The sequence below is a fragment of the Homarus americanus genome, unplaced genomic scaffold (genome assembly GCF_018991925.1).
Source record: "Homarus americanus isolate GMGI-L3 unplaced genomic scaffold, GMGI_Hamer_2.0 scaffold31037, whole genome shotgun sequence".
Lineage (NCBI taxonomy): Eukaryota > Metazoa > Arthropoda > Malacostraca > Decapoda > Nephropidae > Homarus > Homarus americanus.
Genome location: NW_024722227.1, coordinates 19,207,192 through 19,221,146, shown reverse-complemented (window position 1 = coordinate 19,221,146; position 13,955 = coordinate 19,207,192). Strand labels below are relative to the sequence as shown.

The window sequence follows — 13,955 nt, the reverse complement described above, 5'->3', positions numbered from 1 at the left end:
AGCCTACCCGCCCATGCACCTGGCACATGTTCCTGTGTCAGAAACATGATTCAATCTCTCAGAAATTCATTTCCATGCCTGGAATGGGGAGATTTATCCCAGAATTTTTTGGAATGCTCAAAAAAAAAAGAAATCCGGCTATTGGAGAGTTCCAGGTATCGAAGATTCCAACAAATGGAGAAATTACTGTATATTAATTAATATATAATGGATAAATGCATATCAGGATTTTATAAATTATGTTTCTTTCCAACTGGTCATCCCAGCACCTAAACACACTTCTCCATAATTTAATGGGTCGTCCAATAAACACAGGCCCCTGAACATTTGGGCATTTCCTATATTCTTCTCTGAATTTTTTCCTAATTCCTGGTTGATCTTGTAACCAATAACATTATTTATATTTACTATAAGCAACTTGTTAAGCCTCTTAATAATTCCCTTTCAATAAACATTTATTCTGAATAAAGTTTTAGAAATATAATGAAAGTTTTATGGTGGCAAGGATATAAAAATAGGAAATGGGGACAACTAGTGAATAGAGAAAATCTGACTAGTGGTAACAAGATGAGAAGGGAAATATAAATAGTAGTAGCAAGACAAGAGGGAAGTAAGTACAGCAGATGATTTAAAACAAGTGTTGTAAGTGAAAGTACAGTACAGTATTGACAAAGAGCAGAGTAGCAAAACAGCCTAGGTGTGACCATGAACATTCACTGGCGAGCGAACAAAAAGTTCACCGTGTGTTTTAAACTCAAGTCCTGTAATCATTTTTTTATAAACATTGTCTCCATAAACCAAGTTTTAAATAATAGTATCAAATTTCATCTCCATCTTTATTCAGTGGGTTAACCTTTTTTGTTTTTTTGTTTTTTTGGGGGGGGGAGGGTATTTTTTTTTAAGGTGTAGTTGACTTATGCCATTATAACAACATTTTAAGCTCTTATCTATTTTTGTGTGAATGTGGGTCCCAAAAATCTCTCGGCCCATTACAGACTGTCTGGATACAGTACAAGAAGGCAGCATGGCTGCCACTGTACTTGACTAGCTTGACTTCCCTAGTTGTAAATTTAGGAACCTACATACAGCGGGGTGAACTGTGGGTGCAGTTGGTGCAAACCAGCAATCCTTAGGATAGGAAGCAAGTGCTGTATCCATTTGACCATTGCACCCCAATATTTGTATGTACCATATGATAACAGCAAAACCAAAAACGGTCAGCAATTAGAGTGAATGATTGTAGGCTAGTTAGAAGAGATTCTTGTTGCTTGTGACCACAGTCACCTGGCACCAGAGCAAGAAAAGGCTTACAAGTATGAAAATGAAGTACTGGGATACCATACCATCAGGTAACTGAGGCTAACCCACGCAAGTGTGGAAAATGGCCATAAAACAGTTATGATATTGAAGTATACAGGGGGTTCCCAGGTTACGAACAGGTACCATTCCTGAGGATGTTCTTAAGTCGTATTTGTATGTAAGTCGGAACACATGCTATGTGTACACTGTACTTACAGAACAATGTTTAAAATCCTATATCATAGCCTAAGTCCTTATTCAGTGGTCCCTCGGTTAACAAACACAATTCGTTCCGGATGATCGTTCATTAACCGAAAATTTTGTTAACCGAAATCATTGTTTCAATGGGATTTGGGGTAATTGGTTTCAGCTCACCGAAAATTACATACAAAGTAAAAAAAAATGCAGTAAAGTACACTTACTTTGAAGTGTTTATGTAGAAGGCTCCTGGTTGATGATGATGGGAAATAGAAGTGGGTGGGGGTGGAGGAGAAGAGAGAAGAGAAGGAAGTGGGGGTGGAAGAGAAATCACCCCATGCTTGGTGCCAACATTTCACCCGTAGAATTTTAAGTTCACTAGGCGTAATTCAAGATTATTTTCTTTAAATCAACACTGCACTGCACTATATATTGTCAATATGTTAAATAAATTTCAGAATGACCAATAATTGTACTGTAAAAATGTAAAAATACTCTGTATTCAAGAGACCCACAAGAAAGATGTTTCCTCCACTGAACAGAGATACAAACTGAGGCCTTGGTGAGTGAGTGAAGTGGCTGATGGGCACACCAAAAACTAGTTCCCTGTACTGCAATTATGTTAAATAAGTGTTAAAATGACTAAAAAATTTAATATAAAATGTGGAAAATTATTGAATAGTACAACCTTCTTGATATTTACTCCAATTTTAATGAATGTAAGCCCTAGAACCGATTTCTGTATTGGCGGACTAATCTTCCAGCTGGTGAGCAAGCCAAAACATGTCGAAACATTTTCGTAAGAATTTCGTTAACTGAATTTTGTTCGTTAACCGAAATGAAGATTCTTATGGAAGGTAATTCGTTAACCGATATTTTGTTAACCGAGGCGTTCGTTAACCGAGGGACCACTGTATTACAGTAGGCTCTCGCCAATAACAACTTCCACAATAACGGTAAGTTACAATAGATAACCATTTTCGATAACGTCTGGATTCTCTTGAATAACGGAGATTTTGTGGGAAGCGTCCGTGCGCATCAATCATAGCACTTGTTTGCTGCCATGTTGATGACGTAGTTGTCCGCTCCGCCTCACTCTCACACACGCTCCGTGGAAGACAGCACTGCGCCCACGTGTGAGATTTTAGCCTCTATAACCAGTGGTTGCTAGGGTCGGTGATCAATAATGGCTTCCTCATTTTTGCCTGTGGGGGTTAGGGGAGGTGGTGGAGGGAGAGATTTGCCGCCTGAACGCCAGGGAACTTTTAAAGTGAATGAGAAAAAAGACCCCAAAGCTAAGAGTCAAAGCCCCAAGAAGCGTGCCAACTCGGTCAAGGATAAAGAACAGATTGTTGAACTCATTGAAAGTGGTGCACGGAACATTGATATTGTGAGGAAATTGAACTGTTCTGAGTCTACAGTGTGAAATATTAAGAAATATTTCGGTAGTGATGGAAATGCGAGGCGAGCTATGAATGATAAAAGTGATAGAAATAGGTTGTTAGTGATAATAGAGCATTTTCTTTTGAAATGGTTAGCTTGTAGAATGAATGACAGTGCAAGTCTTAGCAGCCCTCAGATACGGAACAATCATCACACCAAGCACCTCAAAAACTCCCCCCAAGCTAAGTGTTATATTACTCAAACTCTTTATTTTGACGATTGAATAACAATTCTTTTTATTTCAACGAACAAAGTGTTAGGAGGGCTTCTAAGGGGAAAAATTGGGTGAAATTCTTGGGGCGGCAGCACCAATAAACCCTTTTTACATGTATTTTAATGCCACACAAATAAAGTTTTCGCTAATAACCGCGTTTTTCAGGCACCTATTAAACGTTATTGGCGAGAGCCTACTGTACATCTAAAATCACTTAATTTAAGACAAAAGAAGAAATTAATGGCAAAATTCAGTAAATGAAAGTAAAAAAATATATCAGGTAAATAAATACTGTAAATGAAAGTTTAACCCCATTCGTATCAGCTGACGTTCGTAAGTCGGGGACCCCCCCTGTACTGTAAATCCAATCCAAAAAAATAAATTATGAATGTTAATAGATAATGTGAGTACCAAACAGTGCAAGTAACAAACAAGTAAACAAATTAGGACTGATATATAGTGGTAACTGAAGGATAGTTTGATTTTTGTAAGTTTCAGATGATTCATTTGTTTCCGATAGATATTCTTTCTATGGTGTCAGACCAGCTGATCTTTTATGTATTTTTTCTATATGATGTCAGTATTAATTTTCATGAATTTCAACATATAGTTCATCAGTCTTTTCAAAAGTAAGTGATTTTTTTTTTCATTCTCCTCTTTAAGCAGATTTCATCAACCAAAGAGAATTTCCGGAAGACTTGGACAGCCAAATACACATTACGCTCACACTTTGACGGCGTGCGAGCCCTCTGTTTCCACCCACAAGAGCCCACTCTCATTACCGCCTCTGAAGATGCTACGCTGAAACTCTGGAACCTCCAAAAAACAGTACCAGCTAAGAAGTGAGTTGATGATGCTTCTTTCTATGGTATCTATAAACAGTGTCTTATTGGTATGGTAATATCTAATGTCAAGATACATATTGCTTGTGTTGTTTGTCAGAGAGTACAACAGCTGCCTCCATATACTCCATTTCTTTTAACAGTGTGGCATTTAAATGTACAAATGAGTCCTAATTTGAGGTACTCGTTGTGCTCTGTAATAACTCTTCAGTTTCATTCATTTGTACACATTCATGCCAATATACAGTGATTTTCCCGTTAGCCGGAACAATTGGTGCAGAGCACTTCCAGGGGCGAGAGATTTCCTTGTAACAAGACGACTTTCTCAAACCTGGAAAAATTCCTTATCCTCGGAATTTTTTTCGATTACTGGGAAAAGTTTCTGAGTGTCTAAATTAGACAGTCTTGCACAGATGCACACTAACCCACTTCCCCAGAACGTTTATGGGTGCTGGAGATGTTTTCCTCGAGTCTAAATTACTGGAATCCGTAAATACAATTCTAATTAAGTTAGAAACTTAATGTCTTTACTATAATAATCCAGAATAATAGTTCATCTAAAAGTTTGATTAAATAAATATATTTAAAAATTAAAAATCTAAAAGATATGGACATGAATGAAGCTGTGTGTTACAGCAAAGACTGGTATTTTCCACTCCCATGGAGCTGTGGGGGGATTAGTGGGTCTTGTGTAACTGATCTGACCTGACCTGATGCAATGTCAGGTGCAGGTAGGGTGGTGGATTAGTGGTCTCATATTACTAATCTACTGATGGAATGTCAGGTTACCCTTTCTTGAGTGGAGGATTAGTGGGTCTCATGACCTGAATATGTCTTGAATAAACACGAATCCTAAAATATGTTGAGGGAGATTGTGGTAAGTATAAGTATAAATGAACAAAGTTGTATCCCTTCAACATTAAGCTACATAACATTTTAAAATATGGAGTGAGAAAGTAGAAAGGTTTGGGTAATTAGAGAGTTGGAATGGAAATGGGTGTTGCCAAGCACTCCTCAATAGCTGATATTTAACTCATTACCATGCAGTCACACACATGCACATGTGTCTTAATTCCCTTGCTAGGGGTGTGTGAGTGGTGTTTGGGAGTGTGTGGTTGTTGAAGGGTGTGTTTGTGTGTGATGTAGGGGTGTATGTGTGATGTGTAGGTGGTGGTGTTGTGTGTTGATGGAAGTGGACCTTTTGGGGGGGTAGGGTCGCGTGGTCCGTCTCCCCCCCCCCGCCCCTTCCTCGCTGAAGCGTGGAGATGAATTTGATACCATAATGATCCTTAATAAATTCTCTACCAAATGTTTCCAATACGATATCCTTAAACGAAATATTTCTATTTGATATAGTGATGGGAATTCCATTCTCTTATAAAAAAAATAGAAATGTTGATACCGGAGTCAATAAAATTAGTTCTAATTTCGTTAGACACACCATTTTATGTATCAAAATAATCCTAAACACTTTATCTAAAAAATTTTTTAAATAATATATTTAAAAAACAAAAGCTCTATATGACACACACACACACACACACACACACACACACACACACACACACACACACACACACACCCCTACCTCTCTCTCTCTTTGCTGTCACTCTGAATCAAGTATGACGATCATTCAGCTATGATACAATGATATGAGTTATTAAGGATGTCACCTTCATTGGTGAATTTTATGGTGACTAAAGAGGCCGATATGGGACCGGCACGTGTGGAGGGCTGCATCTAGTGCGGGAGGGGCGGTGGTAGTGTCTTTACGGCATTGGCGCTTGTCTGCCTCGGTTTGCAGTCGGGCTAACTCAAAAGTATTGACACCTAGTGTGGTGCTCCTCCAAGCATTGCTGTGTGGAGTAATCGACTCCCAGGTGAGGGGGTCGATTTGGCACTTTTTCAGGCTTGTCTTAAGACTATCCTTATACCTTTTCAGTTGCCCGCCGGCATTACATTTACTATTCGTTAGGTGACTGTAAAGTAGCTGCTTTGGCAGTCTACTGTCGTCCATGCGGGTAACAAGGCCAGTCCAGTGTAGTTGTTCTTGGATAATGGTAGCCTCGATGCTCCTACAGTTGGTGTCAGCAAGAATACTGGTATTTGTTCTCTTGTCTTCCCAGCGAATTCGGAGGATGGAACTTTGACTACGTTGGTGAAAGTTTTCAAGTGCCTTGAGGTGCCTCCTTTATGTGACCCATGTCTCACTGCCATATAGCAGGGTGGGGAGGACCACTGCTTGATATACTGTACGTGCAGCTTTGTAGATAATTTCAGCCCCCTACAGCTGAAGGCAAGGTTTCGGACTCTGCTAAAGGCTTGAGATGCACATCTGATCCGATGCTGAATCTCTTCATCGATGTCTGCAGTGGTGGACAGGCGGGAGCCGAGATACCGAAAGTGGGTAATATTAGAGAGGGTAGTACCGTTAAGCTGGTTGGATGGTGGAGATGTGGCTGAACCAGAGGCAGGTTGAAAGAGAACCTGAGTATTACGTACATTCACCTCAAGACCGAAGCGCGCATACGCATGTGCGTTGGTGCTTAGGATCTCCTCTAGGTTGTGTTCAATGTAAGCAACAAGGGTAAGGTCATCTGCATACTGATGTTCACTATTGAAAGTTGCCGACACCTCTGTTCCTGCCCGGAGTCGTCTTAGGTTGAAAAGACCCTTCAGCCGGAACTGGATCTCCACCCCGCCGGCTAAATTGGCACTGACACGAGTAAGGAAGGCAGCCAAGAAAATGGAGAAGAGAGTTGGTGCCAGTACACAGCCTTGCTTAACCCCCTTTGGATGAGGAAGAACTTAGCCTCGGTGCCATTGTGCAGGACACTGCCATTCGTGCCATCATGGAGTTGCCTCACAATGGTGATGAATTTTGGTGGTTTTAGTTTTAGTTTAACAAATTTATTGACAAAGTTGGAGTAAAGTTTACCTATTCTGAGTAATTCAGTCAGGTCTTGACAATGAGGGTGGTATCACTTCTCACTGCCACGCAGGACAAAGGTTCCTACACAAAGAAATACATCATATTCATTAACAATATATATATATATATATATATATATATATATATATATATATATATATATATATATATATATATATATATATATATATATATATATATATATATATATATATATATATATATATATATACATACATACATACATACATACATACATACATACATACATACATATACAGTCTGTGCGGAATGTTAAGTCGCGATAGGGCAGACGAACTAAGTTCTCGCAAAAAAAAGATCATATGTTGTGAAGCCTGTCCTGGGATGCGAGATGTCAAAACGCTTGGTTTGTTGGCAAGTGCTGACATTTGGCAACTGAGAACATGTCACGGCTTGTAGTCAGTGCGCCTCTGGCAGCTGTGAGGGGAATATTTATTGTGCGGGTTCCCTCGCCATGCGGCCATGTTTTGTCTAGTTTAAGGTGCAATAACCCGACATAGTGGCCATCAGAGGTGTCTTGGAGGGTTACTACAAGAGACGATATTGCAGCAGTGATTGCATTGTACAAAGCGAACCATGTACTGAGAGAAATATTGGCTCAGACTGGTGTGGCATTACGAGTTGTTCAAAATCTTGTCAAATGTTTCCGTGAGCTTGGAGAGGGCAAGTTACCAGCTCCATTACCTAAGTCTGGTAGGCCTAAATTATTGTCTCCACGGGCACTTAGGTTATTTCTCGACAAGTACGGTCCAATCCCTCACTCACAGCACGTGAAGTGAAAGAGAGAAATCCCCGTCTTTTGAGTCACGTCTCGTTAAGTTGTGTTCAACAAGCCCTGCACGATGACCTGGGATTTAAGAGCTTTCGTGCCCGCCGTAAACCTCTGTTGACAAAGAGACAGAAGGAAAATAGAGTGAAATTTTGCAAGAAATATGAAGTGTGGGATTTAGAGACATGGAGGAGTGTATTATGGTCGGATGAGGCTACGTTTTCTGTGACTGGGAGTAATGGAGGGAGGGTGTACCGCCCGCCCCACTCAGACGCACACCTCCCACAGTACACTGTAAAGACTGTTAAGCACCCTGCCTCGCTTATGGTTTGGGCTTCCTTTACGTATTATGGTGTTGGTGAACTAGTAATCCTCCCTAAGAACCAGATAATGAATCAGTACAACTATCTTGAACTGCTCAGTGATTTCTTACCTGAATCATTTGATAAAGCTAAGGCAAGCCTTTTCATGCAGGACGGTGCCCCATGCCACACTGCTGAAAGTGTCATACAGTGGCTCAAAGACTGGGAGGTACCTTTCTTTAATGACTGGCCTGGCAGTAGCCCAGATCTCAACCCGATAGAAAATTTGTGGTCCATTGTTAAGTGTCGTCTGCGCGACGCTGACACATCATCAATCCCGAAGCTAGAGGCAGCCATCAAGGATACCCGTGCTAACTTGCCACCTGACCTGACCTCTTGCAAAACCTTGCTGACAGTGTTCCTCGAAGGCTAAAAGATTGTCTGAAGCGCAGAGGAAACACTACAAAGTAGTAATTAAAGTGGTAGGTGTTACATGACTTTATTTATATAATATAATCGTAAATATATATATATATATATATATATATATATATATATATATATATATATATATATATATATATATATATATATATATATATATATATACAGATAGACCCCGACTTACGACGGGGTTAGGGACCCAAATCCAGGTCGTAAGTTCGACATGGCCGTAAGTCCGACATAGATAATTTTTTTTAAATAAATAATCTACAATGAAATACAGTACAGTAAAAGTAATGAATAATGAGGAATGGATACAGTACAGTGAAAGTAATAAATAATAAGGAATGGTTACAGTGTGACTGAGCACTTACCTTTAATGTAGTCAGCTGAATGCACATGGGGCCCCCATAATTTTCTAATTATACATGGAGACTACATTAACTGGAAACGTTTCGGTATAGAAAATGCGTGTCATTTGAAGAAAATTTTTTTTTTTTTTTTTTTAATAAAAAATCTGAGGCGGTCGTAAGTCCCGACGGTCGTAAGTCGGGGTCTGTCTGTCTATATATATATATATATATATATATATATATATATATATATATATATATATATATATATATATATATATATATATATATATATATATATATATATATTTATTTATTTATTTATTTATTTATTTAGTTTGACAATCCCTTATCCGAAAATCTTTGGGGCCAGAGGCATTTTGGATTTCATAATTTTTTGGTTTTCAGAATGGTTAGTTTTTTTCTTTTTCTTTTTAGTGTGTTTGCCCACCCGGGCACAAGTCACTGATCCACATTGGGGCCTGGGTGGCGAAAATATAATAATAATTATAATAATAATAATAATAATAATTCATAGGTCTAGGTTGTATTTCTCACTTTTTATCGTTTTTCATTCTTGTATTTCTTTATTATTATTATTTTATTAATACAGTATTATTGTTATTATTATTATAAATTTTATTATAATATTTTGTTATTATTATTATTATCATTATTATTTTAGTTTGGTATATTTTTTAATTAAAATTTTTATTTACTTTGAATAATTATTATTATTATAATTAGTATTACTATTACATCCCCAGGCCTGATGTGGGTCAGTGATCTATGCCTGGGTGGGCTAATCCCTGTTTAAAAAAAAAAAATGCTCCACAAAAAAACTTCGGTTGTCAGAGTTTTTCAGTTTTCGGAATTTCGGATAAAGGGTTGTCAACCTATATATTGGACGTCATATTCTAATTGAAGACTAATCAGCGTGGGCTAGCAAATTTGGGATAAACAGCAAGAATGTCCCCAAGCACCCCCGTTTCAATGTAGTAATTGCAAAGTTAATGATACAATAAGCCAGGTGGCCTGAAGTCTTTGACAGTGTCAAATTCAATAATATAGTGTTCAAGTGTATGCTTTAAAGGTTTATCACAAAGTTTACATGCTGAGTGTTCCGGTATGGGTACAGTGTTACTAACATGCCAGATGTGTCTGTATCCTAGCCTAATTCTGGCCACGACTACATCACATTGTGTGGTTCTGTACTTATGCTGGCCATACCGGTACCTCTCGTCACAAAATTTGTCATATTTACTAATGCTACAACTGCCAGGTCTCTCTGCATTTCTCAGTTCTTCTAGATTAGAGTTCCTGATTCTGACTTGAATGTTTTTAAGTACAGCATTAGACAGGCCAAAGTCACAGTCAACATTTTCTTTCTTACATGCCTCATTGGCCAGTCTATCAGCACGGTCATGATACCTAATTCCAACATGGGACGGAATCCACACAAATTCGATACGAGAGTTGTTCTCTTTGGCAGTTATCATATTTCTTTTAATATCACATACAACTTTAGACATAGAACCTGACGGGTTGTTCATTGATTTCAAAGCACTTTGAGAGTCACAGAATATCACCCCACCTCCATTTTCTTTAAGGTAGTCTGTGGCTAAGTAGATTCCAGATAGTTCAGTTTGTATTGTGCTGGCCCAGTTGTTCAGTTCAGCCTTTGCTTGTTTGACACTATCATCTCTTTTTCTTTATATATTACAATTGCATAGCCTGTTCTTCTTGTGTTTGTCTGCACAGAACCATCAGTAAATGCATAACATTCACTTGATATAATACTCTCTATGTTAATAGTTTCTAGTGTGACACATCTCATCACATCGGTGTTTAACATTTGCTTACTACCAACAGGAGTGTGATTAATAGGAACTGATATATCCAGCCAAGGAGGAATGGCATTAATGGGTTCGTCTGGGGTGATTGGGTCATTCAGTTTCAAGAGATCTGCAACACTTTTATGAAGCCACACCCTAAAAAGAGTCTTTTGTGGAAGGTTAGCGAGATAGTCGGGATTACTTAGATAGAACATCAATTCAGTTTGAGCTGTAGTTTGGGGACCATTGTTCTTCAAAACTTTGACACGAAATATGGTATTAAGTAGAGTTATCCTCTCAGATAGGGAGGGCAGTCCGAGCTCTTTCTTCATGTTTACAATTCTGTTTGATTTTGGACATCCTAGAATGATGCGCATGGCTTCATTTTGCGCTACCTCAAGGCTGTTGAGTTGTTTAAGTGGAATAGTCACAAGATGGAGAGCATGATAGTCAGCTACAGAACGAATGAAGTGAAGATAGAAAGTACGAGCATAGGTGATGTTAATTCCATTGCCCTTGCCAACAAGGGTTCTGAGGGGTTTAATGCACCGCTTTAGTTTGGCACGAAGGTTGCTGACAAAGTTTGCATTATTCACACAAATTCCAAGATATTTATAAGAGCTACATAGTTCCAAGGGCATGCTGGTAATGTTAAAATCAAGAGGCAGAGGGTGAGCAGGACGAGGATCGAGGACCCTTATCTTGTCAACAGATATTATGAGACCACATTCCACAGTCCTCTGGGCAAATACATCCAGCAAGGCTTGGAGCCTGAGGTTGGTCTGTGTCATAATGCAGATATCATCAGCATAGCATATTACAGCCTCGTTTGGCTGAACTGGAATGTCAGCATTAAGCTTGTGCATCAGTATATTAAAGAGCATGGGACTTAACACTCCTCCCTGAGGTGTGCCAAGCTCAAATGATCTCATTCTGGCATTTTTGACTCCCCTAAACAGAACACTGGCATACCTGTTGGACAGATAACCCTTTATCCATGTCAGGAGGTTACCTTGGATGCCCAAATTAGCTAGTTGCTCAAGTATAATGTCTCTATTAGCTACATCAGAGGCTGATTTAAGGTCTATGAAGGCTGTTTGTGTCTTATTTTTTTGAGTGAAGATATTTTGCAAAGCATGTCTGTGTGTTGCGCCCGGGCATGAACCCATACAGATTAGGGACCAGTTTGTCTTTGACGTGAAACATGAGACGGTTGAGAAAACTCTTTCAAGGACTTTACACATACAGGATGTGAGTGAAATGGGCCTGAAGTTTGGAGAGTTAGCTTTAGGGATTGGTACTATGTTTCCATGAGTCCATGACTAAGGCAGAATACCCTGTGTGAGGCTCATTTGATACAGGTCAAGCAGTGGATGGTTAGGGATCTCATTTAACAATCTCAGGGTGTTATAGGTTATGCCATCCTCACCAGGGGAGGATGATTCACCTTTTATTAGTGCTGTTGTTAGTTCGTGGGGTGTTACAGGAAATTGGTCGGTAAGGTCTGGTGAGGAACAGGCTATTTCAATATTGAAACCCCTATTAATGTCTGTGGTTTTATGTGTGGACAGCCAAAAGGCTGAGGGTCCACCAGAGTGCTTCTCTGTTGGCTAGGTCGATGACAGCCATGTACAGGTCACGACGCTGTTCTCTGCACTTTTCCTGTATCTGGCGGGCAGCAAAGATCATGTCAGTGGTGCCAGGTGATAGTCTAAAACCACATTGAGATTCTGGGAGGAAGTTTTCTACCTCAGGTAGTAGTCTGTTTAGGACTACTCGGGCGATAATCTTGTCAGCTACGGACAGCAGCGAGATCCCACGGAAGTTGCCACAGTCTGACCGGTCTCCCTTGTTCTTATAAATATTGACGATGGAGGCGTCTTTAAGAGCTTGGGAGATTTCCTCATTTTCCTATATATTCTCCAGGAGAGAGTGGAGACGGCTGGTAAGCAGAGGTTCTCCTGCCTTATACACCTCGGCTGGAATTCCATCAGGCCCTGAGGCTTTGTTATTTTTCATCTGTTTGATGACAGTAACTACCTCATCCAGGGATGGAGGATAGCTGAGGTGGGTCAGCTCTGGATGCTGAGGGACCTGCTGGGTAGTCAGGACATCCACATCAGTGTTTAAGTTGAGCAATGAATGGTAGTGCTCATTTCAGCGCTGGAGGAGGCCTTCATCGTCTTTTAATTATGAAGTTACCGTCAGATGAACGGAGGGGGACTGTGCCACGAATGATGGGTTCTTGAAATGTTTTAGTGAAAATTAAAAATTTGCGCATCTTGTGCTGATCTGCAAGTTTTTGTATTTCACATGCTTTATTTTTAAGCCAGTCGTTCTTTAGATTGTGAAGTTCCTGCTGGGCTGCTGCTTTCTCCTTGCGGAAGGTATCATCTTTGGTCCGAGACTGAGGGTTATTCTGCCAGTTAGTAAAAGCAGCACATTTATCATCGATGAGTACTTTGATTGCAGGGTCATTTTCATCAAACCAGTCCTAGTGTATTCTTTTCATCTGGCCGAGGGTCTCTCTGCAGGTTTTTGTCAGAACAATATTAAGAGTATTCCATTCGGCACTGGGATTCGCGTAGTTTGCTGTTGGGTTGTTTATAAGCCCATGTTTGAGCTCTTCTCTGAAAACTTGTGCTACTGCTGGGTCCCCCAGACACTTAGTATTAAAACCTCTTCTGAAGGCTTGCTGCCTTCGCCGTTTTGGTGTGACGTGAAGTGAGAACTTGGCTCTGACAAGTCGATGATCAGTGTTGTAGTGGTCTGAGCCACGCATGGCTCTGGTGAGGAGGACATCTCGGTGATCTTTTTCTTTGACAATGATGTAGTCAATGAGATGTCAGTGTTTGGATAATGGGTGTTGCCACAAACCCTTGAACTTGTCGGCCTGCCTAAACAAGGTATTGGTGATAGTGAGGTTGTGTGCAGCACACTTGCTGAGGAGGAGTAGGCCGTTGGTATTACACTTGCCTATCCGTTTCTCCCTTTGGTTTCCTGCCAAATGTTAGCATCTCTGCCAACTGTGGCATTGAAGTCAACTAGAAGCACAACCTTATCTTCTCTGGAGTTAGAGGTTCGCACTCTGTCAAGGTCGGCGTAAAAGGCCTCCTTGATGTTATCCTCAGCATCCAGTGTTGGGGCGTATGCTTTTAATGAAAAGGGCATGACGCGAGTGATTCAGTGGAACTCAGAGCGTCATGAAGCGCTCGTCGATCCCAATAGGCATTTCTGTTAGCCTGTGTAGGATGCGTTAGTGGATGGTAAAGCTAACTCCAT

General features: G+C 40.0%; 1 protein-coding gene across 1 annotated transcript in view; it reads left to right on the top strand.

Annotated features, from left to right (window-relative positions):
- LOC121862404 (striatin-3-like) overlaps positions 1-13,955 on the top strand; it is a 154,844-nt gene that overhangs the window by 116,818 nt on the left and 24,071 nt on the right. The window contains 1 exon segment of the mRNA XM_042360669.1: positions 3,818-3,996. Within this exon segment, the coding sequence (XP_042216603.1) occupies positions 3,818-3,996 (179 nt within the window).